This window comes from Panthera pardus, unplaced genomic scaffold (assembly GCF_024362965.1).
Source record: "Panthera pardus isolate Hobbes unplaced genomic scaffold, ASM2436296v1 HiC_scaffold_16, whole genome shotgun sequence".
Taxonomy (NCBI): domain Eukaryota; kingdom Metazoa; phylum Chordata; class Mammalia; order Carnivora; family Felidae; genus Panthera; species Panthera pardus.
In genome coordinates, this window is record NW_026526721.1 from 135839793 (window position 1) to 135866639 (window position 26847).

Genomic DNA, 26847 nt, shown 5'->3' on the forward strand with positions numbered 1-26847 from the left:
ATTTCAGAAAAAGATTGCAAAGTTTTTGTTTGCAGAGAAAACTTACACCAAGCACCTTGTTTGGAGAGGTTGATTGAGGGTGACGTGGACGCTTTTAGGGCCACCAGAGGAAAACTAAAGGTATTTAATATGAATTGGATACTCTGTGTTATTACTTCCCAGAAGGGCAGTTTATTTTTTTCCCAAACCATGTAATTTTCTTTTTTTTTTTTTTTAATTTTTTTTTTTTTCAACGTTTTTTATTTATTTTTGGGACAGAGAGAGACAGAGCATGAACGGGGGAGGGGCAGAGAGAGGGAGACACAGAATCGGAAACAGGCTCCAGGCTCCGAGCCATCAGCCCAGAGCCTGATGCGGGGCTCGAACTCACGGACCGCGAGATCGTGACCTGGCTGAAGTCGGACGCTTAACCGACTGCGCCACCTAGGCGCCCCATACAAACCATGTAATTTTCTAAAGACTTGCAGGCAGGTGGCCAAATATTACAAACCCAGTAGGAGGAACTAGAAAAAGCCACTTTTTGTAAATGACTTGAAACTGTAGTTCTAGAAAATGAAGATTAGTCTTGATAAATGGGGAAGTTTGATAAAAGCAAGTGTTGGTGGCACCTATGTGGAAAAAACCTCAAGTTCATAAGTGGAGGTTTTAGATTTCTATTTAATATGTTAAAAATCTTGGCTAAATGATACTGTCAAATTTGCCTCCTCTCGTTTTAGAGAATCCAGCTTGCATATAAATTCCTGAGAATGAGGAAATAAGATTTGTATGTGACTTTATCTCACTCAGAGCACACGCAAGATAACATTTGAGATTTTACTTGAAGCTCGTCACCTGGTTTTAGAATTATCTTGTCATCTCAGAACTATTTGGATTTGTTATCATGCACGCTTAAAGTTACGGAGCTAATATTTATATATCTTAATATTTAAATAAACACTGAGGTTGCTAGATGGATTTAGAAAAGAAAACCTTTGGTGCACCTGGGTGGCTCAGTTGGCTGGGCGTCCGACTTTGGCTCAGGTCATGATCTCACGTTTGTGAGTTCGAGCCCCACGTCAGGCTTGTGCTGACAGCTCAGAGCCTGGAGCCTGCTTCGGATTCTGTCTCTCCCTCTCTCTCTCTCTGCCCCTCCCCTGCTCATGAGCTCTGTGTCTTCTTGTCTCTCAATAATAAACATTAAAAAATTAAAAAAAAAAAAGAAAAAATAAAGTATCAGAAACTCAAATTTAAAAAAATAAGTAAATAAAACCTTTGGTGATAGTTAACAATAAAGGTGGACCAATAAAGGGAGAAAGTTCTAGGTGAAAATCTAAACATTTGTATATAGTGGTTTAATATTGCTAATTGCCTGCCAAGGAAACATTTAAGCTAATCAAGGAAATGTTTTACCTCTAGTGCCAGTCACAGTACTAGACAGGATTCAAGTTAAAAGATACAACCCTTACTCTTAAGCGATTGGAATCTGGAAAATTTATTTGGCAAGGTGACAAATAAGTGGCCAGTGATGAACAATATCTTATGTGGGTTTTGAGAAGCTATTTACAAAAGAACCATTACTGTTCTTCTTGAGGAAAATTATTGGATTGTGGGCAAAGCTTAGAAAGTTTATGGCCTATTAACCCCTTGTAACAAAAGCCTCGCTTTCTTCCATCAACTTTATCTATGTTAAAGTGAGTTTTGTCAGAAGATGCATTTCTTATGAATTCCTAAATATTGCTATTTCTATGCCCATGCAGTTCCCTCCAACTAGCCAACCTTTTCTTTTTTCTAGTTTTCTTTTAATTTTTCTTTAAACATAATTTTTAATTACATAGATCATACATAAACACACTTTTAGGTAAAGCAAAAATCCCGCTCCCCCTTCCCCCTGCCATCCCGCTATTCTCAACTTCATGTGCAACCTTCCAGATGCTTCTTTACTGATTTACGTGCAGGGAAATGTACCTGTTTATAAGAGCGGCTATGTGTTTTGTTGCTGTTGACATAAACACTTTTCATAATGTCTTAGAGCTCTTTCAACTTTAGTGCATATATGTGCTTATTTAAACCTATAGTTAGATCAATTAAAATTAAATAAAATTTAAAATTCAGTTCCTCAGTCACACAAGTACTCAATAGCCACATGTGACTGACGGCTACCATATTGGATAGCATAGATAAAGAACATTTCCATCATTGCAGAAATTTCTATTAGTGCTGATATAAAGCTATTTTCTTTCTGTAGCATTTAATAATGTGGAAGCAACATAATTTATATAATATTCTCTATTGAAGACATTTATGTTTGGGGCACCTGAGTGGCTCAGTCAGTTAAGCATCCGACTTCGGCTCAGGTCATGATCTTACAGTTTGTGAGTTTGAGCCCCACGTCGGGCTCTGTGCTCTGTTTTGCTCTCTCTGTCCCTCCCCCACTCTCTCAAAATAAATAAACATTAAACATTTTTAAAAAAGAAGACAGTTATGTTTATTTACAGATGTTTTCTTTCACAAACAGTGCTCTTTTTGGAAATGTTTTTCTGGACGCTGAGAAGTGGAATTACACAGAATTGAATATGGCCTGTCTGAAGTAAAAAAAAAAAAAAAAAATTTCTAGATTGCCCTTCTCAATGGGCTTACCAATTTACATTTTTACCAGTGTAAATGGTTTTGCAGAGTACCATTTCCCCTGTCTTTACTGACACTGGATACCATCAACCTTAGAGATGGTGACATACTCTTGAGTGACAGTATGTTGCATTTCCCGATGGAGTGCTCTAATTACTACTGAAGTTGAACGTCGGGATTTATTTTTTTTGGTGATACCTATGACTTGTTCCTGTGCTTTGACCATTTTTCTTTTTCTTTTTAAAGTTTATTTATTTTGAGACAGAATGAGAGCAGGGGAAGGTCAGAGAGAGAGGGAGGTAGAGAGGATCCCAAGCAGGCTCCACATTGTCAGTGCAGAGCCTGATGTGGGTGTCGAGCTCACAAACCACCAGATCATGACCTGAGCCAAAACCAAGAGTTGGATGCTTAACCGACTGAGCCACCCAGGCCACCCCTGTCTTTCTTTTTTTTTGTACTGATCCCATAGAAGATGTTAAATCTTTGTAATATGTCTGACAACTGTGCTGTCAGTTGTCATTTGTGTTTTGTTTATGGTATCTTCAATTGCTCATAATATCTTTAAGGAGTTTTAAAATTTGAAGTAATCTACTTAATCTGTTCTTTCCTTTATACTTTTGCATTTTACATTTTTTTTAGGAAGCCTTTTTGTACCTCTATGTTATAAACCAACTTTCCAATATTTCTTTATAATACTTTTATATAAGTTTGTTTTTCTTTACATTTACATTTCCAATCCATCCTCTTACCTTGCTTTCCATTTGACAAACTCTTTTAAGGCCTAGCTTAAACAGGTTCTTTTCCTTATGTACCTTCCTCCTTCCCCCTCTTAAATACCATACAGCCTTTTTCTTTATTATAGGTACAAATACATGATTCTATACCGATGCTACACAATAGAAATATACTTTGAGCCTCAAATGCAAGCCACATACATAATTAAAAAAAAAAATTTTTTTTTTACATTTATTTATTTTTGAGAGACAGAGACAGCGTGAGCAGTGGAGGGGCAGAGAGAGAGAGAGAGAGAAAGACACAGAATCAGAAGCAAGCTCCAGGCTCTGAGCTGTCAGCGCAGAGCCCGATGTGGGGCTCGAACCCACGAACCGTGAGATTACAACCTGAGCTGAAGTCAGACGCTCAACTGACTGAGCCACCCAGGCGCCCCACCACATACATAATTTTAAATTTTTGAGTAGCCATATTTAAAAGAGTAAAAAGAAACAGGTGCAATTAATTTTGTATTTTTTATTTAACCTAACATGTCCAAAATATTGTCATTTCAACATGTAATAAGGGTAAGCTGTTACTGAGCTTTTTTTCCCTGATGTGTATTTTACACACTCTAGTACATCTCAGTTTCAGCTAGTCACATTTCAGTTGCTCAAAAGCCACATGTGGCTATGAACTACCATATTGAACAGCACAGCTCTATAGTGTTATTTTGTATTTATGGGTTTATCTTCCCCATTTTACCATCTTCTCCTCAAGGGAAGAGACATTTCATTCCTCTTTTTATCGAAGTTTTATTGAAAGTCACAATATTTCAGTATTGGGATATGTTTGTGGAAAGCTAAGATGTCCTTTGGGTAACATCAACGGAAGAATAATTTCTGGAAAAATCAGGTGGTAATACTATTATCCTATTCACTGGGCAGACCATCCCCTAATTATTATGCTTGGTCCGGGGATCTCTGCTTTAGAAGAGCATGGATATACAGGAGAAAGCCCTAAAGACAATGATTAGATTAATAAGGGGTCTTCCAGTCATGCCTTTTAAGGAAGGACTAAAACCTCAATGGTATTTCACATGGGGTTTGGGAGGTAGGGATGGGCATGAGAGAGTATAGTCTCGAAGGGCTTGAAGAGTTATTACGAGCAAGAATGATCCTTTGTTACTCTAAGAGTAGAACTAAGGTCAATAAGTAGAAATAAGAAAGGGTCAGATCTCGGGTAAACTTTAGGAAGAACTTCCCAACCATAACAATATCTGAAAATGAACTGACCTATGTAAGGGCCAAGTGATCCCCCTATCCTGGCGGGGTTCTAACAGCTCGCCTTTTCAGGATAGATGGCAGAAGCCTTCTAGCGTCACATGGGATAGAGAATTAGATCAAATGACTTCAAAGATCCTTCTCCCCCTGTGCAACTAAATTTCCGTGAGTAAGCACATTTGAGTTCTTTAGAAAAGTGTGTCACCAAATTCTAAAATATTTATGTGAGGGTATTTGTGTCTGGATGCTTGGATTTACTTTTCCCTCTTTTAATGAAGTTCTAAAACAGTCACTTTAAATGTATAGATTTTGTCTAAGCTTTGTATATGACTGAAAAACCTGATACTTGCATTTTTTTTTCGTATTTCAATCATTAATTTATTCAGCATTGTTCACTGTCTTTAGTTTACTTCTTATGTCTTCTGACTCTCTCAGAGATCCTGGGTTTCTTAGACCTTGCTTGGAAAGGCCTGATAAGACAAAGATGAAAACCCTGTCTATGTGATATGATTACATTTCTTTGCAAGGGTTGCTGATTTGTATACATACAGGAAACACTTGGGTTAGTATTCTAGTAAAGATTAGCACTTTTTTTTTTTTAATGTTTATTTTTGAGAAAGAGAGAGAGAGCATGAGTAGGAGAGGAGCAGAGAGAGGGAGACGGAATCTGAAGGGGACTTCCGAGCTGACAGCAGAGAGCCCAATACAGGGCTCGAACTCACAAACCATGAGCTCGTGACCTGAGCTGAAGTTGGATGCTTAACCAACTGAACCACCCAGGCGCCCTAGCAGTTTTCATTTACATTGCTGTTTGCATCTCAGGTTCTCAAATACTTTAAAGATAAGCAGAAATCAGAATATTTAGTCCCCAAACTGCTTTATTAATATTCAGCCATCACTCTTTAGGTTTGAACTAGCCGCTTGTAGCTTTGGTGTGTTTTTTTCAAAGAATCAGAAGCTTATATTTTTAAATGTTGATTATATCTCAGTTCAAGGGTTTTGAATTTTTTGGTTTTGTAGGTCGTCTTCAAAGTTGAGAAATGCGAGAACGGATGTTAGTCTATGTTGGTAACATGTATCAAAGTACCAACTCCTAAATTTGCCAACATTTCCCAGTGAATTTGTAGGAATGTCCTTTCTCCAGAACCTAATATGTTTGTGTACTAACTTTCACATAGGGCTATGGAACACACCTGATGAATCACTTGAAAGAATATCATATAAAGCATGACATCCTGAACTTTCTCACATATGCAGATGAATATGCAATTGGTTATTTCAAGAAACAGGTAGGTTGTTCACGTGTAACTCTGTTCTGTCGTTTCTTTTCTTAGTATATTCTCAGGTAGGCTTCATCCAAATAAGTTTTTCCTCTATCATTTTCTACTTACAAGAAGGACATGCATTTTTTAATCCTTAAGTCAGTAGTAAGCTTCAGACTGTAGTAGAGGGTATAACCAGCCCATAGTAAGTACTAAATAAATATTTGTTGGGTGAATGAATGAATGTCATCTATAAATGAAGTATTCTATTGCATCCTGGAATTCTAATATATGGTATCCCCGGGCTAAGGAGAAATTTCCAGCCTAAGGACTGGGTAAATAGAGTTCTCCATCTATCACACAAATAGTTTCAGCCTCTGGGAAGCTGCCATTTATGACAGCAGAAAGAAAATTCTGAAGTTTATGAAGGGCTTCAGACAATCCTTCTTCAGCAGCACACATAAGGCTAGGAATGTGACTGCCACCTTGGTCCTTTCTTACCAGAAGTTTTCACCTCAACTTTTTTTTTTTTTCGGGTTAAAGATAATATTTGTTTATTATTTTATTTTTTATTTATTTTGGGGGGGGTTAAAGGTAGTATTTAAAGAATTATATCTAAATTTAGAAAAATGATGTATAATTGACTTATAAGATGCTCAGATCTTAAACCAACATTTTGATAAGCTTTGACAATTGTATATACCTGTGTAGTCATGACTGCAAACAAATAAGAATAGTGGTGTTCAACCCTGTCAGCTCAGCTTTTTAAGGATTATTCTTTGGCTGCATATTTTTTTTTTTTTAATAGTGCTTTATAATCCCTAAACACTTTCCTAACTACAAAAGTGATAACACAGTTATTGTAGAAATCTTGGAAGACCTAGTAAAGCAGAATGAAGAAAACCCACTTGTAATTTTACCGTCCCAAAGAGATTGACTGTTAATGTTTTGATATATACCTTTCTAGTAATTGTTCTCTGTGTGTGTGTGTTCACGTGTGTGTATATATATATAAATAAAAACTTGGCTTGTAGTATATGTGATTTAATTACTTGCCTTTTTCACTTACTATATTCTGATCATTTGTTATGTAATTTTTGATGGTTCTCTGAAATTTTATGGTATAAGTAGAAAATCATTAAACCATTACCACATTTTTAGGACATTTAAGTATTTCTTGCACACAAGTGTACATTTGTGTGTGTGTGTGTGTGTGTGTGTGTGTGTGTGTGTGTGTTGCCCTCATCTATGTTAAGTTTGCTTAGAATAAGGGTCTAGAAGTAGAGTTGTTTCCAGACATCTTCAAGGTTTTTGTTATGCATTGACAGGGACTGTAACAACTATTCTTGTCAGCAGTATGTAAGGGGTTCAGGAATATATTTTTACTCCTTTCCTAGATAAATTGTGTGTGTTTGCATTTATTTGATCTTTGTGAAGTTTGACATGTTTTTTTCTTGTTCGTTGATCCTTTGTATTTCTTCTTCTGTTTTTGAATTGCCAATTCATTGTCTTTTTGCCTCTTCTTCTACTAAAATCTTTATTTTCACAGTGACTTATGAAAAGTCTTGTATCTAAGGAAATTAACCTTTTATTTTGTGATTTTTCTACCTTTCATCAGCTGTCTCAACATTGTTTATGGCTTTTTCATGTACAGAACTGTATTTCATGAATACATAAAATCTATTAACTTCTTTTTTTACGTAAGTCTTATGTGACTAGAGAGCTTATTTTCCTCTGATGTCAGATAGTTCATCTCCTATTTATTTTCTTCTCATTCTTTAGGATCTGTTTGTGACTTTTTAAATACAACTCACTTGGGAGAACTTGGTGGGATTGTTTTACTGAGGGCTTAAACATCATCCTTAGGCTATAAATACATTGCAAAGCTTGAAATATCAGTCGTTTTTTTGTTTTTTTTTTAATTTTTTTTAACGTTTATTCATTTTTGAGACAGAGACAGAGCATGAATGGGGGAGGGGCAGAGAGAGAGGGAGACACAGAATCTGAAACAGGCTCCAGGCTCTGAGCTGTCAGCACAGGGCCCAACGTGGGGCTCGAACTCACGGACCGCGAGATCATGACCTGAGCCGAAGTCGGATGCCCAACCGACTGAGCCACCCAGGCGCCCCTCAGTCATGTTTTTTAAATAACTTGTCTGTAGTCCTCTTTGAAGATTATGGCAATGATTGCTTGGAAAATAAGTTTTTGCTGAAAGGGAAGCAGGAAACTGCTGGTGATAGTCCTGAATTTCAAGTAATTTCAAGTAAATTTCAAGTAATTTACTGCAAAGAAGTGAAATAGGCACTGTAAGGAGAGTTATGTTTATAATATATATTTACGAATATATATCCTGAAATACTAGGTTACTGCAGGTTAAAGTATGTAAAAGAATAAATTTTAAATAAATGTCACTGAAACAGCTACACATTATGATGGTCTAGAAGTTTTTGCCTATACAGTAGGGGTTTCATTTCCTCAACATCAAAGTTCTAATTCTTATATATATAGGGGCGCCTGGGTGGCTCAGTCAGTTAAGTGTCTGGCTCAGGTCATGATCTCATGGTTTGTGAGTTTGAGCCCTGCATTGGGCTCCGCACCGACAACAAGGAGCCTGCTTGGGATTCATTCTCAATCTCTCTCTCTCTCTCTCTCCCTCTCTCTCTCTCTCTCTCTCTCTCTCTCCCTCTTCGCCTCCCTCCCTCCCTCCACCTCCCCCTCTCCCTTTGCCCCTCCTCCACTCATGCATACTTGAGCATGCTCTCCCTCTCTAAGTAAACTTAAACGAATTTGTATATATATTTAAAGATTTTATTTTTAAGTAATCTCTATACCCAACGTGCAGTTTGAACTCACTACCCCAAGATGTAGCGTCACATGCTGTACTGACTGAGCCAGCCAGGTACCCCTAATTAATATACTTTTGGATAAGATTTTCTTTCAGAATTTAGATCGGTGTTTGATTTGTTGAGAATCCTGCGGTCCCCTCCCCGTGTTGGGAGAAATTATGCACTTAAAGCTTATTTTAATTTCTGTGAAAACTGTTTTGTATAATTCGTGTTTTACTAGGATTATGGGTTTATGTCATCTTGCTTCCTGCTTGCACAGTTTGATTTGTGATGTTTTTGAACTTCGTGGAGGGGTTTCTCGCTAATCCTTCCCCGAATAATGTGATGAGAACTTGAAAGAAGCGTATCTTGAGGCCTACCACGTGGTTTGCCCTCAGTAAGTACCTGATGCACAACACCCATATGAATGAATTTAATCTCATTGCAGGGTTTCTCCAAAGAAATTAAAATACCTAAAACCAAATATGTTGGCTACATCAAGGATTATGAAGGGGCCACTTTAATGGGATGTGAGCTAAATCCACGGATCCCATACACAGAGTTTTCTGTCATCATTAAGAAGCAGAAGGAGGTAGGCATGTGACTCATATTCCTTCCATACAGGTTGGTCTTCGTTGGGTGAGTTGCGTACCAGTGGGTGCCAGGTGCATGGCTCTCCCACGTATCGTAGCCTTAGTTTGCAATGGTTTGTATAGATTTCTTCTTTGATCGTATCCTTGATCTGTCTCCTCTCTAAGCACCATTCCTAAAAGAGTCAACACTTGTTAAATTGGTGTAAAATACAAAACTTATAAAATATGATGACGTATCTTACTTTCACCTTCAAAGCCTTTTACCTTCCGGCCTCTTGCATCCTTCCCATACTTACCTCTTTGGTTTCCTAAACTCTTCTCTGAAAGTCATTGCTGATGCTTTAAGCCTCTATCTTGGTGTCTTTCTCCATTACCCACCTCACTCTCCCAACGCACATACAAATCGGACTACTTGGGCCTGTTCAGTTTCTCCTTTGAACTTCTCTAGCATATGTTTGATCCGGTCATTTGAATTTTTGTTATTCATGATCTTACTTAAGGTTTATCTTCGTATGTATCCATCTCTTCTTTTAACGTTGCAACTTCTGAAGGCTTATACTTGTAGGAATTCAGTGATTTGTTACCTGATTATGGGGCGAAGTCTTTTATGCACAGGAACTAAAAGAGAAACGGTAAGGGGAAAGGTTGATAGATTTGACTGCATAGTAATTTTACATTTATCCAAGACAGAAAAGAAAATACCATAAAAAGAGCAGAATTGGGGAGTGTGCAGAGGCCGTATATGAAATGAATGCATTTTGTGTGAAGCCACCTCCTTGCTCCCGTAGTTCATTGGCATTCAGGAATGGGCTTTGCGGCTGTGTCTTTGCACATCAATTCCACTTCATACCTCTGTTTTTCATTCTAGTGCACTTTTCTCCTAGCAGGTAACCAAAAAAAGACGTCTGTCTTCAACCCATCTTTGTTTTCTGGTTTCTACTAATGTTCCTTAGCCCTAGTTCTTAGTTGTTTGTCAGACATGACCAACATGACAGACGTAAAACTCCTTACATAGAGTTTGGTGCATAGTAGGAGCTCAATAAATATTTTCCTTTCCCTTGAAGTGGGTCAGACTTGTTCTTATGAATGTGAGCATGACTGTGAGTAAAAGCTCCCCCCCCCCTTTGTTTTAAGTTAGAAAATAACAACCTTTGTTGTTTCTTGCTAAGAGATGTCAGCCTTAGAATTACAAATAGGGCACTTGGAGAGTTAATAAAAGCACAGCAGCCCCCCCACCTCCCCCCTCTGTCTCTCTCTGAAGAGCTAGCTTTCTTCATTGTTCTCTTTGGAGTTTAATGAGCAGGTCTGTATTCAGCGGCTCAGTGTTCAGCATGGGGGGCCTGCCGGCCAACTAGAGCCATCACTGGGCAGTCAGCTGCCCTTCCCTCATTCCTCCTCCGAGCAGCACTGCTGTGTCTCTGGGTGGAAGCTGAGAGCAGGATTCCCCTGCGGATTCACCTAGTCTGGATCTTTTGGCTCTTACTACGTAGAGGGGAAAGGCACACACAAGGAGCTAGCAAAAGCAGGCACTTATTTAGACGACAGTGCTCCCTCCCCCTTCCTCTTTCTCCCCTCCTCTTGGATCTCATCTCCCTCTCTCCTCACCTTCCCTGTTTCCCTCCAGCCTTCTCTAACACGTGCCTCGGAGTGGCTCATGCTGGCTTGGAGCTGTTAACCTAGTTCCTTTCAAAGAGACGTGAACTCACCATAATAAAATACTTGGATTCATGTAGTATCTTCTTCCACAGAATTCAAGTGAGTGTCACAAGTCTCTTTATTCTGACTTTTGAAGACCTCCTTGTGGAAGGCAGGGACTAGTGGTGGTAGCAAACAAAGTTATAAGTGTGTAGAGGGTTTTCCTGGCCCCTAGAAGCATGCAAGAGCAGAATATACTGTGGTTGTGGCTGGTGGAGATAGAGAAGTTTGCAGCTGGACAGGGGAGCAGAGTGGGAGTGGAGGACTACTTTGTGAGCGTTGGCTCCAGGAGGAAAGTGCGATCTGTAAGGGTCTAGCATCATTGGAGGTGTCTTCATGTGAGATGTATTTTGAGCTGTTTTGAGCCTGCTGAATCCCATCAGCATGGGCAAAGATTCAGAGTCCAGCATAAATAGATTCAGCCAGGACCATAGCTGTGCCGGTGATAAAAGGCACTATTTGAGAAATTGTGACTAGACCCTGAGCAGACAGAGGTGAGTGTATGAGTGCATGTGCGTGTTGGGGCGAAGGGCCTGAGAGGTGGGGATGCTTCTCAAATCTTCATCCAAGTGTGAAACAATGAGGGGGGCTGGGTTTGGAGGATCCAAAGTAAGGGTGAGGCCAACTAGCGTGATTTCTTTGTAAGAAGATGTGCTAAGACTTATTGGCATATCACAGATGGGGGAGTCCCCCTAAATCTTCGGTTTGGGGAGACTAAATGGACAGTGGTGGACCGGGAGAAGGATTTGAGGAGAGAAGGATGATGACAGGTGGAGCAGTGGAGACATTTTCGAGGGAAGTGAAGATAAAAGACTAGAACAGAAGTGAAATGTCTCCTTCTTCCAAAGCGATCCTTGGAGGCTCCGAGGGGTTAAGAAACCCTCTACTGCCATTACCAGTCACTCACTAGGACCCCAAACCTTCAAGGTGCTACACAAGGGGTGTGGAACCCACTGGGGTGGGATATCACATCTGAGAGCACTCCTGATAAAGAGAAAAGCTTTTAAAATTGAACTTTGAAGTTACATTTTTTGAAGGTGTTTATTTAAGAGATTGCCATTAGGATTCTCTTTTAAAAAGACTTAAACTGGAGGAGGGAGGCACCTGGGTGCCCAGGTTGGTTGAGTGTCCAACTTCGGCTCAGGTCATGATCTCACGGTTCATGAGTTGGAGCCCCACGTTGGTCTTGCTGCTGTCAGCGCAGAACCTGCTTCAGATCCTCTGTCTCCCTCCCTGTCTGCCTCTCCCCTGCTCATTCCCGCTCTCTCTCTCTCTCTCTCTCTCTCACAAAAATAAACATTAAAAAGAAATTCTAAAAAAAGGCTTAGACTGGGGGAGGGGTGCTTGTTGGCTGGCTCAGTTGGAAGAGTATATGACTCTTGGTCTCGGGGTTGTGAGTTCAAGCCCCACATTGGGTGTAGAAGATTACCTAAATAAATACAAAAACTTAAAATAAAACCCAAAAACTTAGACTTGGGGTGCCTGGCTGGCTCAGTTGGTAGGCCATGTGACTCTTGATCTTGGAGTTGTAAATTTGAGCCCCATGCTGGGTGTAGAGATTACTTAAAAATAAAATTAAAAAAAAAAAAAAAGACTTAGATTCATAAATAAACAAGGGGGAGCATCCATCTAGATCTGTCTGTCCAGAATGGGAGCCACTAGCTACATATTGGCTATTGAGCACTTGATATATAGACTGCTGAAATTGAGATGCACTACAATTTTGAGGACTTGTTATGAATAAAAGAATGTAAAGTATCTCATACATATCTTTATTTTTTTTTAATGATTATATACAGCCGTGATAATATTTTGGATATATTGGGGTAAATAAAAACATACTGTTAAAATCCAATTTTACTTGTTACTTTTTACTTTAAAGAGTGTGGCTACTGGAACATTTAAAATTACATGAGTGATGGGGTGCCTGGGTGGCTCAGTCAGTTGGGCATCCGACTTCGGCTCAGGTCATGATCTCATGGCTCGTGAAGCTTGAGCCCCGCATCAGGCTCTGTGCTGACAGCTCAGAGCCTGGAGCCTGTTTCGGATTCTGTGTCTCCCTCTCTGTCTGCTCCTCTCCCATCCATGCTCTGTCTCTCTCAAAAATAAATAAACATTAAAAAAAATTACATTAGTGGTTTGCATTATATTTCTTTATTTTTTTTTAAATATTTATTTAGATTGAAAGCACAAGTCGGGGAGGGGCAGAGTGAGAGGGAGAGAAAATCCCAAGCAGGTTCCATGGTCACGTTCCAGCAGGTTCCAGCCCCAACGTGGGGCTTGATCCCATGATGGTGAGATCATGACCCGAGCCTAAATCAAGAGTCAGATGCTTAACTGACTGAGCCTCCCAGGTGCCCCACATTGTATTTCTATTGGACAGCATTGAACTAGATTTACTAGGAATATACTTTGACTAGTCCTATTCACGTTATGGAGTTCTTTGTTTACTTGTTAGGATTAAAATGTATTCATGCTAGAACATTTACCAACGATGTGTTTGAGATCAAGCTGTTAGGAACTGGAATTTTTTGTTTTCCTTTGTAAATTCAATTAATGACTGCTACTGTTTTGTTTTTTCTTTTCCAAAATTCAGTTATGACAGTTAATTTCTGGATGGCTATTTTTAATTTATCTTTTTCTGTTTTTTTGTTTTTTTTTTTTAATGGAAACTGTACTGTTTTGGAAATAGTTAACCTAAGTACATTAGGAATTATTTTACAAAATTCCCTTATAGGTCCTGAATGCTCACAACAGGAGTTGTGTTGCCTCAACAATTTGGAATTGCTTTTTTGATGCAAACAGCATGGGTTAGGGCTATTTGTTTTGAGAGAGAGTGAGCATGAGCCGGGGAAGGGCAGAGAGAGGGAGAAAGAGAATCCCAAGCAGGCTCCGCACTGTCAGTATGAGCCTGACGCGAGGCTTGAACTCATGAACCGTGAGATCACGACCTGAGCCAAAATGAAGAGTCGGACGCCTAACCAACTGAGCCACCCGGGCACCCCAAGCCTTGACAATTTTGAGTGCTAGTAAGGTCATCCTGTCATTGGCAACTTTCTGAGGCCTGTTCATGTGCCCTCCAGTCCGAAGGGAACAGTTCCTGCTCTGGGGACCTGAAGGGGTCCTGGCACGGGGCTCAGCTGGGTTAGCTGATGCACAGGGCTGCTTGGCTGCAGCTTGGGCAGAGGCCCCTCAGAGAAGCAAGACAAAATCACTGGCTCCTGTGCTAGAGAGGACCGCCACCCCTGAGGGCAGTGTGTTCTCTCAGTCTTGGCTGTTTTGAATGGCAGGGGACAAGGTTTCAAAGACAGTTGTGTGAATGCCACCAAAGGGGCATGGTTGTGTAATAGAATGTTTTCATGTCTTACCCATAAAATGGCATTCACCCTTTCTCCTTTTTTGTGTCCTGAAGGCTATATTTAGGGGCCCAACTTCCTAGGTTGAATAGCTTAATCTGTAGCCACAAACTTCTGTCACTAAACACATTTTCTTCCTGTGCTTTACAGATCATTAAAAAGCTGATAGAAAGAAAACAAGCCCAGATTCGAAAAGTATACCCTGGACTTTCGTGTTTTAAAGATGGAGTTCGACAGATTCCAATAGAAAGCATTCCTGGAATTAGTATGTACAGATCTTCTTTTAAAAGCAAAACCTTTTGGTCATGCCATGAGATAGGTTTGAAACAATTGCCAGAGTGCCGTGATTTGGAAAGCTTTTTGCTCTGCCTGTCTCCATTCATGGTGTTTGTAGTCTTGGGAAGGGAGTGCATGCTTTCCCTTTATGTCTTTTCTCTACTTCTCAGTGTGGACAAATCAAGGAGAATTCAGATGACCCCTTCTTGTAGCTGATAATATCTGCCATTTATCGAGAGGTTGCTGTTAGAGCACAGGGGAATTCTACTTCTACAAATGGGGAATTTGAGTATCAGAATGATTAAGTCCTTTGAGCTTACATAGTACATGGCTAGTAACTGTCAGAATTAGAAGCCGCCTGATTCGGATCTCCAGACATTTTGCTGTTCGTACCCGTTGCTCGTTGCCGTCACGATTGCAACCTGCCCACATGTGTGCTCGGCCAAATCAGTCTCTCAGCATTTCTAAAAAAGATGATTGGAAACATATAATTTGTTTCAAGTTCCCTATTTTAGAGTAGTTTTCCCAAGGGTTCTTATCTGTGAGTATGTGAGAGGTGAATCATCCTGGGATAAAACACACAAAATAGCTTGTTTTTGTAGATTGAAAGTATTGAATAGCTGTGCTTTGATTCAGTTCAAATCCAGCATCTTCTAGTATATTGAAGATTTAATACAGAAAACAAAATGCAACAAAGTTCTACAGTTCTCCAGAAAAAAAATAAGACATTATTTGGGCAAGATATATTCCTTCATTACAATGGCTACCCTATGGCACATCTTACTTTTACTTCTAGCCCTAGAGATTTCACTTCCCTATATCATCCCTGTTAATGGCACAATAGCTACCATATTGCCAGGCATTTTTCTGGTTTTTTGTTTTTTTTTTTACATGCATCAACTAATCTCAAAAGCGATAACGTCACCTAATTTTTAGAGTTCTGTTTTATAGATTGATAAACTGTAGAGGCAAAAAGTTAAGTAATCTATCTAGGATAAGTTAGCTTTTAAGGAGTGAGCAAGAAATCAAATCCAGGTCTATTGGATTTGAGGCTGTGTTTTCTTTCTGCTGCGCTAAACCATCTTGCATTGCAAGCAGGTTCTTTGCCAAATAAAATAGAGACCGGGAGGGATAAGGTTCGTTCTAACCTAAAATAACAGCTTAACTCTTTCACATGTGATTAGCAAAAAAAAAATGTGGCTTAGAGTTTAAAATATACACATGTCCCCGGTACTGACATATTTATTTTTTATACTCTCCTCTGAAAAGTTGGAGTTCCTCCTTTAAAAAACACTAACCTAAAGTAGTGTTGGTTATCTTGGGAATGTTGGAAATGTTTCAGGTTTGTAGCCATATACGGAAGAAAACTAATTGCAGTTGATTTCTGTCTCTTCCCAGAAATAGACTTTTATTTAGGCATGCGTATAATTTATTGCATTTTGATAAGTATTAATGTTGTTATTCTCTTGACCGAAAGCAGTTCTCATTCAGTGTTTAATTTCGTTGACATGTAGGAGAGACAGGCTGGAAGCCGAGTGGAAGAGAGAAAAGGTAAGTCAGATGGGCGAGAGGATGTTAATGGAAGTGATTTTTCTTTCCTCCCCGCAACTTAGAGGAAACGGGCAAACTGACTGTAATCACTCAGGCGGCACTTGCTGCGTTTCAGTTTTCATAAAAAGTGCTGGGATGGTTCCAATCTTAGGGTTTTGTGAAAATGAGCTGAATAGGAATCCCCTGGCAGGAGGGCAAAAAACTAATCATTGTACCTTGTTGTTTGCTCTTTTCCTTTCAAGTAAAGAGCCCAAAGACCCTGACCAGCTTTACAGCACGCTCAAGAGCATCCTCCAGCAGGTGAAGGTGGGTGTTTTCTTTTCTTTCACCTCATGCAGATATTTTGAAATGATTTCCCACATGGAATTTCCATATTAGATACCTTACTTTTTTCTTTACTCAAGAGCCATCAAAGCGCTTGGCCCTTCATGGAACCTGTGAAGAGAACAGAAGCTCCGGGATATTATGAAGTTATAAGGTTCCCCATGGGTAATGCCATTAACATTTTCTAAGTATAGATGTAACACTCTCTGGATGGCGGTGTGGGGGACAAACGGTTGCCGAGGTTGATTTGTAATCTTCTGTGGTAGGGTAGGGTTTGTGTGATGACGGGCGGTGGGATTCCCCGTCCCCGCGGAGGGCCAGTGACGTAGAGCAGCGTGATAAAGGAGACATGGGTGGCTGTGTTCAGGAGACATGCTTGCACCTTTCAGAGCTGCACCCGACAGCACTCGATGCAGAAAGCCCACGCGGGGAACTGCACTCAGCACTAGATGTGAAAGCTGGCTGTGTGGACACAGCCTTGTTTATACTCCCCCATTTGGTTGCAAATGGAGAAACTTCAGGTTGTCCTCTTGATATATTGTGAGCCTTTTGAGAATTTTTGAAAGCAATAAAATGAAGTTGGATTAAGCTGCTTGCCTGCTATCCTAGCAGAGGGAGAGATTCTTGATTTTCCATGTTCTTGATGGATACTATTAGTGTCCCTATTTTCACTCCTTTTTAAAGCTTTATTCCACATCCAATACCAAACAAACAAGAAATGCCTTTAGAAATGTAGAAGTGTGGGATTTGCTGCTGTACCTGCACCATGTAAATGATTAGTTGAACCAATTGAGAATCCAATTAAACTAATTTGGCATTGTGTAGATGACAGAAAACTAGCTGAAATGTTTTCTTTTCAGTCACTTGTGTGGCCATTGTTTGGGAGACAGCCTGTGTCTTCTGTCCCTTTTCCACCTGTAATCTATTCCTGGTACCAAGCAAGTATTAAAATATGAAAGGAAGAATGAAAGGGACCCATTAGCTCCCTGGCAACAGAATTATTTGTGGGTGTTTTCTATAGCCTTAATTTTCACATGAATGTGTTTTATATAGTCATAGTAATGATTTGGGTAGTCTGTACTCCTTAAAGTGGACATACATCTATATGCTTTTCTTTCCCTTTGCTTTCTGCCTTGCTTCTGTGTATTTCAGTTATGAAAACCAAAGTGTGAGGATTGACTGAGTCTAGAATTCTGTATGGAACGGTGTTTGGGGAGTCTGTATATTCTTTTCTTTTTTAAAAGAAATTTTAAGAGGTTTTATTTTTAAGTAATGTCTACACCCAACATGTGGCTCAAACTCACAACCCTGATATCAAGAATTGCATGCTCTACTGACTGAGCCAGTGATGTGTCTCTCGGTATTTTCCATCATGTAAAAAATATGTTAAGACCAGGGTACCTGGGTGGCTCAGTTGGTTGAACATCTGACTTCAGCTCAGATCGTGATCTGGTTCGGGAGTTCAAGCCCTGCATCAGATGCTCACTGCTGTCAGCACGGGGCCCGCTTCGGATTCTCTGTCCCCCACCTCTCTCTGCCCTTCCCCTACTTGTGCTCTCTCTCTCAAAAATAAATAAACATTTAAAAAGTATATGTAAAGACCATTTGTGCCCATTTCCAAACTTAAGTTAACTGACCTCTGGAGTTAACTCCAACTGACCCTGGACCATCTCCACTCCTTTTATGAAACCCTCGTGGGAGGTTGTGTGAGTTTGGGGAGAATAATTATCTTTTAGCCCTGCTCATGTATGCTCTGAAGACCTGCAATAGTAGTTCTAGAAGGTCCTGTCTGTCATAGCCTACTCTCAGCCTGCTTTCTGGAAGTGTTTTTCCTGGTCCAGCCAAGCAAAGGGATTAGCCTTTCCAGTTGGATACCGCCTGTGTGCATAGCTGAATGCTTCCGAGGGCAATATTGGCCCCATTGAGCAAGACCAGTGGTGAACTGAGGTGTGTTCTAGACAAAGAGAATTAACACAGTAAATGGTGCTCTTTAGGGGAGTAATGATATTTTTCTTGAGATGTCTTTAGGTGCTGAGTAAAATGTGTAGTCTTGCCCCTAAGATGGTCATGCCCGAAAAGATGGTCTTTTTTCTGAGGACAAGACTGACAGGTCAATAATTTTACTTTCTCCCATTATTGCCTTCTTGGCTTTTTCTAAAAGCATTTCTTCTCTTTCCCCTTTGCCTTCAAAAACTCTTTTCTCCCATATGAATGAGACCTAACCTGTGTCATTTGGGGCATCTCATTCAGAACATTGTCTGAGTAGTCTGGTTCAAGCATGTCTTCTTACCACGTGTGGATTACTAGTTAGAGTTTTCCTATTTACCCAGAACTCCCAAGTTGGTGGTGGTGGGGGATGAAAACAGAATAATTTTATGATTTCTTCCTATGTGGTATCATTGATGTGTAATCACCTTCTTTTTTGACACATGCCGTTTGGCCAACCAAGCCTCTTAGAAGGCTGGAGGAAGAAAGATGTTATTTATAACTGAATAGAATAGAAAGATGGAAAGGAAATGTACGGAATTGGCTGTAATTATTCTGAAAGGTTCAAATACTTCTATGACTCTTGTTTTGTTCCTACTGTATTTTAGGCTCTCCCCATCTCTTCTTATCCACTCTCTTCCAAATAATAGTTTGAAAGCTTGTGGATAAACTTCTTTGTGCCATGTTTCCTTCTTTTTTTTCCCTTTTTGGTTACATGTCTTTTCCTTCTAAAACATAAAATTATATGTTTATAAACATAAATGTTTATATATATTTATATATATAAAATATATATAAAGGTAGCGTATCTTAAGTGGTAGGCATGTGGTGGAAGGAAGGTAAACATCTAACTTACTTGGAGAGACACAATTAATTTCATTAGTCTTTCTTCATTTACTGAGAGGACATCTTCATCTGTTCAGTCACACTCGGGTGAGACAGCTAGTGGGGTATTTGCTGAACCTTTAGGTATCTTAACACTTGCCAGTTTTTCTCTTCTTCCAAACTGTTTTAGTGAGAGAAGAAAATTGAATGTTGAACTCAGGTTGATGACATAGCACTACCAAAGATAAGCTTTGTTCAGAGGAAATAGGCGAGAGTACATATTTCCCATTTTTTTCTTCGGTGTTTTGGTAGATTTAAGATTTTGATCTAAATGAATTTCCATTTTTGGTTGTTGTACATAATTTTATATATCTGACTAACTGATAATCCCACTGTAGTTGGTTGTAAGTTTCCTTGCCTCTGGAAAATTTGATCATATAGTGGGAATTTGGGTTATGGGTAGTCAGAGGTATTTCTTTAATAATTTTGACTTATTTTTCCATGCACAGTTAATATAATTTTTTTAATGTTTATTTTTGAGAAAGAAGCAGGGAAGGGGCAGAGGGGGGGCGGGGACAGAGGATCTGAAGCAGGCTCTGCACTCACAGCAGGGAGCCCTACATGGGGCTCGAACTCACAGACCATGAGATCATGACCTGAGCCAAAGTCAGAGGTTTAACCAACTGAGCCACCCAGGTGCCCCACAGTTAATATAAGTTTTAATGATAGAACCAGACTTAGAGTCAACTAGGAACCTATCAGTAGACAAATGTTAACATCTTCTAATCTGCATGGAATTTTTTTTTTTTTAATATTTATTTATTTTTGAGAGAGAGAGAGAGAGCGAGCGGGGAAGGGGCAGAGAAAGAGGGAGACACAGAATTTGAAGCAGGCTCCAGGCTCTGAGCTGTCAGCAGACAACCTGACGTGGGGCTTGAACTCACGAACCATGAGTTCATTACCTGAGCTGAGGCCGGATGCTTTACCGACTAAGCCACCAAGGCGCCCCTGCATGGAATTCTTTAAATCAGTCCTAAGAGTGGGGAGTAAACAAGCCCCATGGTGTTCTTATAAGTTTAGATAAAGTACTGTTTTCATTTGTAAAATAATATAATTTAAAGGAAGTAGATATATTGGGAAAATACTATTTTACAGTAGCCTCTCAAGGCTTACTGGCTTTAGAAAAAATTTTTTGTGTGATTTTTTTTTTATTGCTTGTGATTCTTATTTCGTGGATGGAGCATGAAACTAAATTAATTTGAATCTTTATATGCAAGGACACTGGTGTATCTGCAGATTTATTTATGATCAGTTTCTGTACTTTAGTTCTGTCTCTACAGCACCAAAACAACTGTGAATTTATTGAAACAAACTCAGTCTGATTGTTCGACTTAAGTAATGCAGTGATTCAGTACAAATGTCCCACCTGCTCTACTCTGTGTAGATAGAGCCTCTTCTGTGTAATTCTGAATGAATAGCTAACAGTACTTAGTTTATCATACTTATCACTGCTAATCTACTTAGCTTCCTTGTGCTGAATAGGGGATTGGGCCAGATGACTAATAATGGTCCCTTCAATGTTAAAATGCTGTGATTTTACACAAGGAACCCTCACAACAGAAACAACCTAAGATTTAGGAACTGTTTTCCTTGATCATATGAATTTCTTGTAAGCAGGGGCATTGGGGTGGTAAAAATGTAGCCAAACCAATGACATAAATTTCTCTCCCTGTCTCCCTTTTGTCAGCGAGTGTTTAAAATAGGAGTCAAAGGTTGCTAATATTTTTTTTTCCTGTGCAGATCTGAAAACCATGAGCGAACGCCTCAAGAATAGGTACTACGTGTCTAAGAAATTATTCATGGCAGATTTACAGCGAGTCTTTACCAATTGCAAAGAATACAACCCCCCTGAAAGCGAATACTACAAATGTGCCAATATCCTGGAGAAATTCTTCTTCAGTAAAATTAAGGAAGCTGGATTAATTGACAAGTGATTTTTCCCCCCTCTGCTTCTTAGAAACTCATCAAACAGTGTGCCTAAAGCAAGGTGGTTTAGTTTTATAAAGAATTGGACATAATGTATTGAAGATACTTGTAACTGTATTAATTAGCACTTTTGAAAAACAAAAAAACCTCCTCTTAGCTTTTCAGATACGTATTTAAATTGAAGTCATAGAACATTTTTATTTTATGGAATAGATTTTAATCTATTTACTACTATTAAATGTAAATTTTCTATGGCATGTCCATTAGCTGAATATTCAGTAATAGATGATCAGGGGTTTCCTCAAAACCTGTGTATGAGGAAATTGCACATAGTACCAAGATTTGGGGGAATGCAGAAACTTTTCAGACCATGAATGTTTCCATTTTTTCTAATGGAATGTGAGAGTTTATTTTTATTTTATCCTGAAGGACTTTAAGGAAGGGATACATGATAAAAAGCCCGTAAAAGGTGAAATATGTGATGTTTGAAGTCTCATTGTAGACTTTTTATATATATTTTTTAAAAACACTCATCTAGATGAGGTGCTTTGAGCAGTTCTGAAAAAAATGCAGTTCCAGAAAAGCAACTGCTTTGATTCCTAAGGAAGAAATTCTAAATACTGCAAAGTTTTTTATAAGCATCTGGGTTTTTGATAATTCTGTCTACCTACAATACACTTGTGAGCGCATAACCACTATTTTAATAATTATTTTCTCTACACAAATGTGTACTATTATATTTGACTTTGCTTATGCAGGCCATAAGTTCCAAAAGGCAATCTCCTGTTGCACAAAGGCATACATTTGAGAACACTTGAGATCGAATCAATGTGCTTTAATAAGAAAAGATGCATAATCTACGTATGTATCAAATTTGGTGGATCCTTGTTCTAACTAATAAGGATTGTTTTCGTTTTCCATGAGACACACAACCCCACTGATAATGTACGATATGAACATTTTTCCTGTTGCATCTCTACATTCTGTTCATTGTCTGAGGTGAAATCAATTACCAAGATTTGCTGTCAGTATTTTATCACCTACATTGGAATACAGACCCAGGGTGATATCCCACTAAAATCCATCGTTCAGACGGATTAACCTGTCTCGGGACTCCAGCTTAGCGCTTGGGTTTATTTTCTGATTAACACTACATAGAGAAGTGGGACGTCTGCCATCCCAACTCTGGGAGAACCAACTAATATCGAAACAAATGAAGGCCATTTTGATGGTCTTTGACACTAATTTTTATGATACAAATTTATAAACTGATTTTTGTAAAGGACTAAGTTTTAAAAGTGTATTTAACTTGATGGGGTTTTTTATCAGCATAAGTGAATTAAAGTGATCATTTAATCATTGTTAAAAACAGTTGCCAGAGATAATCTGCATGACGGAAAAAACCCTGCAAATGGCTGTTAAGCGGGAAGTATTGTTTTTAATAGGTAAGGGATATTCAGAATGCTCACACTGAAAAATGCCTCAACTTTTTTAAGTCTAAGAAACTGCCTCGAGTGGCATCTAGATTTCTAATGAAGAATGATGATACACTTTGGATTAAGTATCTTGGACTGGTTTTAAACAGTGCTTTGTACTGAATCTGCCGAAGCATCTGTCCAGCTTGGTATCCTGTGAAAGTTTGTTATTTTCTGGGTAGACATTCTTATAGAGTATTGTCTTTAAAATCAGATTGTCTCTTCTATATTGAAAGCATTTTTATGTTTTCTAATTTAAAAATTAATATTTTCTTATAGATATTGTGCAATAAAGCTGAAGTAGGATGTGTGGTTTTTGCAAATGCTTTAACAGCGGATAAAATTTTACATTTGTAAAATTAATATATTGTACTGGTACAACATAGTTTTAAATTATATTTTAAAAAGCTCTCAATGTGGTGTTGCGTTTTCTTCTTCTAGCCCATTAAATTCAATAGGGCGATGGTTGATGACCATCGACGAGATCCGTAATTCTGCCTTTTAGGCATTTCGTTGAAGATGTTTAGAATTGCTGCATTCGTTGTAAGTTTCATAAAAATTCACAAACCACCATTGAGATAATTCCATGAGGAGAGACACTTGTCTGGGTCTGTGTCTTTTGAGTGGTCCACTGCATTTTGCCCGCTGTCACTCATTAAACAAAGGGGGAAAAAAAAACCAGTGAGAGAGGAGTGTTATTGGTTTAAAAGTTAAGTCCCTCCCCCCCCCCCCCCCGCCCCCAGTTTTTCTGCTTTCCATCTGCAAAAAGATGAATGAAGATGCGGGTAAAAATATAGCTGGTTCTTAGACATCTCCTAATGAGCTTCTAATTTCACTCAAAATGCTGACTGCAGGAAAGAATCCTATATCCTGTTGGGGTATGAGAAGTACTGTACCTTTTCTTACTGAATCCTGAACCAACTGAGAAGTCAAAGGAATAAGGCACATGATGGCCAAAATACCTTCATTAATAATAAAATGGATATTGAAGAATGTGGCTTATATATCTATGGAAAATGGGCTAATACTGAACCCCAGAATGTGACTGACTCGCCAGCGGCTCTGCAGACACTGCCAGCTTCCCCTCCAAGGGCAGAGCCTGTACCGTCGAGTTTAGTGCATGGCCAAGAGCAGTGGTGCTCTCTGAAGGCAGGCCAACTCCGAAGAGGCACAGGGGACGGAACAGCCAAACCGTGCAGTCCAGGGCCTTGCTGTAACTCATCGATTAGGTAAGTCCCTCCCAGGGGAGGAATGAATGAGGGGCACAGGGAGGCCAGGGGGTGATGTCTGTCCTTCCACAGGGATGCAAACATCGGGATTGGACGACAAGTCTCCTTCCCACTCCACCCCATGTCTCCGTATCAAAAATTGCTCTGAAGTTGTATTCAACACATTTAATAACTGGTTGTATTCATTAGAATAGTGAAAAGAAGACCGAGGTTTTCATATTACTTAGAAGTAAAATTTAAAATTGTGAAACCTAAGAAGTAGAAACAAGATCAGACTGAGGTACTATGGGTAGGTTAATAATGTGTCACGTCTTTTAGCTGACGTCCTTTAGACCAATGTTGAAGAGATTCTAAGAGCTGTACAAGGAAGGGTTATTGGTGGCAGCCTATGGCCTTTTCCGTATTGTTCTGAGCTGGTCTGCTTGGGCCCTCCGGAACTAGCATTCTGCCCTTAGCACAGTAGAACCGATAGTTTGGAGGGAGAGCGTCAACAAAGTACACAGAAGATGCTGAAAGAGGGGGTGAGAGAACACCCTTAAGTGCCATGAAAAGTTCTCTACTGTAATTTATGTATACTTATGCCTTGGCTTTTTTATGGTAGTGTCTACTTTTTTGTGGAAAAAAAACTAACAGAGACAAAGCCGTAGATTTTCTCTGGGTTTATTAAAAAGCGATGCAGAGAAAAGCAAGGAAAACAAAAGTCATTCTTCCTGCTCCCTCTTGTTATTGGGAAGTCCAACACAACCTTGGCAGAATTAGTTTAAAAAGATGAGAAACAACACATCTAATTTGTGTATGTGTGTAATTTTCTGAGCTGAACCGAAGGTTGTCAGTTTTAATTTATCTAGGTTTGAAGTTCTTCAAGAACAATCCCTCACGGGGACACCTGGGTCACTCAGTCAGTTAAGAGTCTGACTTGGGCTCCTGTCATGATCTCGTGGTTCCTGAGTTCAAGCCCTGCATCGGACTTTGCACTGGTCCTGTGAAGGCTGCTTGGAATTCTCTTTGCCCCTTTCCCAGTTAGGCTCTCTCTCTCTCTCTCAAAAGAAATAAACTTTGAAGGAAAAAAAAAAAGCAATCCCTTGGAGAATTTGCTAGAAGGTAAGGACCTCCTTGCACATGTTCATGCATATGCGCTTTCTGCAATACCACTTCATTTGGTTATTGGGCCCTTTCTAAAATTCACTGGTCTCTGTTCTTTTTGCTCTCTGTTAACCACCCATTTTCTGCAGTTAAGAGAGATGGGTATGCTATTTATGCTTAATAATATCTAAGAACAAAAAATCTGCCTTTTTGTCCAATAGGGCAGTCCAACAAGAGAATAGGAAAAGGGTTATAAGAGAGTGCTTAAGTTTGCTTAATGTTGGTTGTTTTAAAAATTGAATAGAATACACATTTCATACAAATTTTATGATCAAGCTCTTATTAAAATCTTTTCTCCCCATACAGTGCTATTGATTCAGTGTGCCAGCACTGCTTCTACTCAACACATTCACACCTATATAGTTGTATGTTGTTTTGTGGAAAACTCAACATTCCCTTCTATATTTAACATTAAAAAAAAAATTAAAGTGGGGCATCTGGGTGGCTCAGTCAGTTAAGCGTCCAACTCTTTTTTTTCTTTTACTTGTTTTAAATTTATTTATTTTAAATTTATTTTTGAAAGACAGAGGGCAAGTCAGGGAGGGGCAGAGAGAGAGGGACACGCAGAATCTGAAGCAGGCTCCAGGCCCTGAGCCGTCATCATAGAGCCTGATATGGGGCTAGAACTCATGAACTGTGAGATAGTGACATTGAACCCTGCGTCCGGCTCTGCCCTGTCAGCACAGAGCCTGCTTGGGATTCTCTCCCCCTATCTCTGTCCCTCTCTCACTCATGCTCTCCTTCTCAAATCAACTTTAAAAAATAAAGTATAATTAGCAATATACATGCAGTACAACACAATACCATACAAAATGCGCATAATACAATAAAATACACAGATCTTCAGCGTAAGCGAAAAAGTAACAGTAAACGTGGGAAGACTTCTGAAATCATTTTATGAGGCCAGTATTGTTACCCTTGACACCAAAGGATAAAATTTACAAGAAAACTATAGATCAACAACCCTCATAAACACAAATTCAAAGATCTTTAACAAAATATTAGCAAATGGAATTCAATATATAAAAAATATCAGAGATCATGACCAAGTGGGGCACATCTGATTAAGTCAAGGCTCATTTAACACTGAAAATCCACTAATGTAATTAACTATATGAATAGCATAAAAAAAAAAAACAAACATGTTCATCTCAATAGATGCAGATAAAGCATTTGACAAAGTTCAACACCCATTCCTTAAAAAAAAAAAAAAACTAGCAAAGAATAAAAGGAAACTTCCTCAATAGGGTAAAAGTAATCAATAAAAACTTATAGCCAACATCACAGTAATGCTGAAAGACCAAATGCTTCCAAGGTTGAGATAAAGGCAAAGATGTCTGCTCTCATCACGTCTGTTCAACATTATAGCAGAGGTTCTAGTCAGTACAGTAAGGAGAAAGGGCACACAAGATAGAAAGAAGTGAACTGTCTTTATTTGTAGACTATAAGGTCATGAAAATAAAAACAATTCTAAGAAATCTATGAAAAAAAATACTAGAACTGGTGAGTGAATTTAGCAAGGTCTATATATGAAAATCAGTTGCATTTCCATAAACTAGTAGCAACTACATTTCTACAAACTAGCAGCAAACAGGTGAAAATGAATTTTAAAAATACATTTACAATAAGTCAAGAATATGAAATGCTTGAGGTAAATTACCAAAATATGAGCAAAAAATTTGTCAAGACTTCTCAACAGTAAAATTAAGTCCATAAGAAAATG

General features: G+C 39.1%; 1 protein-coding gene across 4 annotated transcripts in view; it reads left to right on the top strand.

Annotated features, from left to right (window-relative positions):
• Positions 1-23167, top strand: part of KAT2B (lysine acetyltransferase 2B) — a 103564-nt gene extending 80397 nt beyond the window's left edge. For 3 of the 4 annotated variants that reach the window (XM_053903846.1, XM_053903844.1, XM_053903845.1), the window contains 7 exons: positions 5777-5887; positions 9134-9277; positions 14480-14594; positions 16120-16156; positions 16399-16462; positions 16561-16645; positions 21092-23167. In XM_053903846.1, coding sequence (XP_053759821.1) covers positions 5777-5887; positions 9134-9277; positions 14480-14594; positions 16120-16156; positions 16399-16462; positions 16561-16645; positions 21092-21285 — 750 coding nt within the window. In that variant the 3' untranslated portion in view covers positions 21286-23167. The remainder of the gene's footprint in view (positions 1-5776; positions 5888-9133; positions 9278-14479; positions 14595-16119; positions 16157-16398; positions 16463-16560; positions 16646-21091) is intronic. The other variant, XM_053903847.1, reaches the window with a different exon arrangement.
• The last annotated feature ends 3680 nt before the right edge of the window (positions 23168-26847 follow it).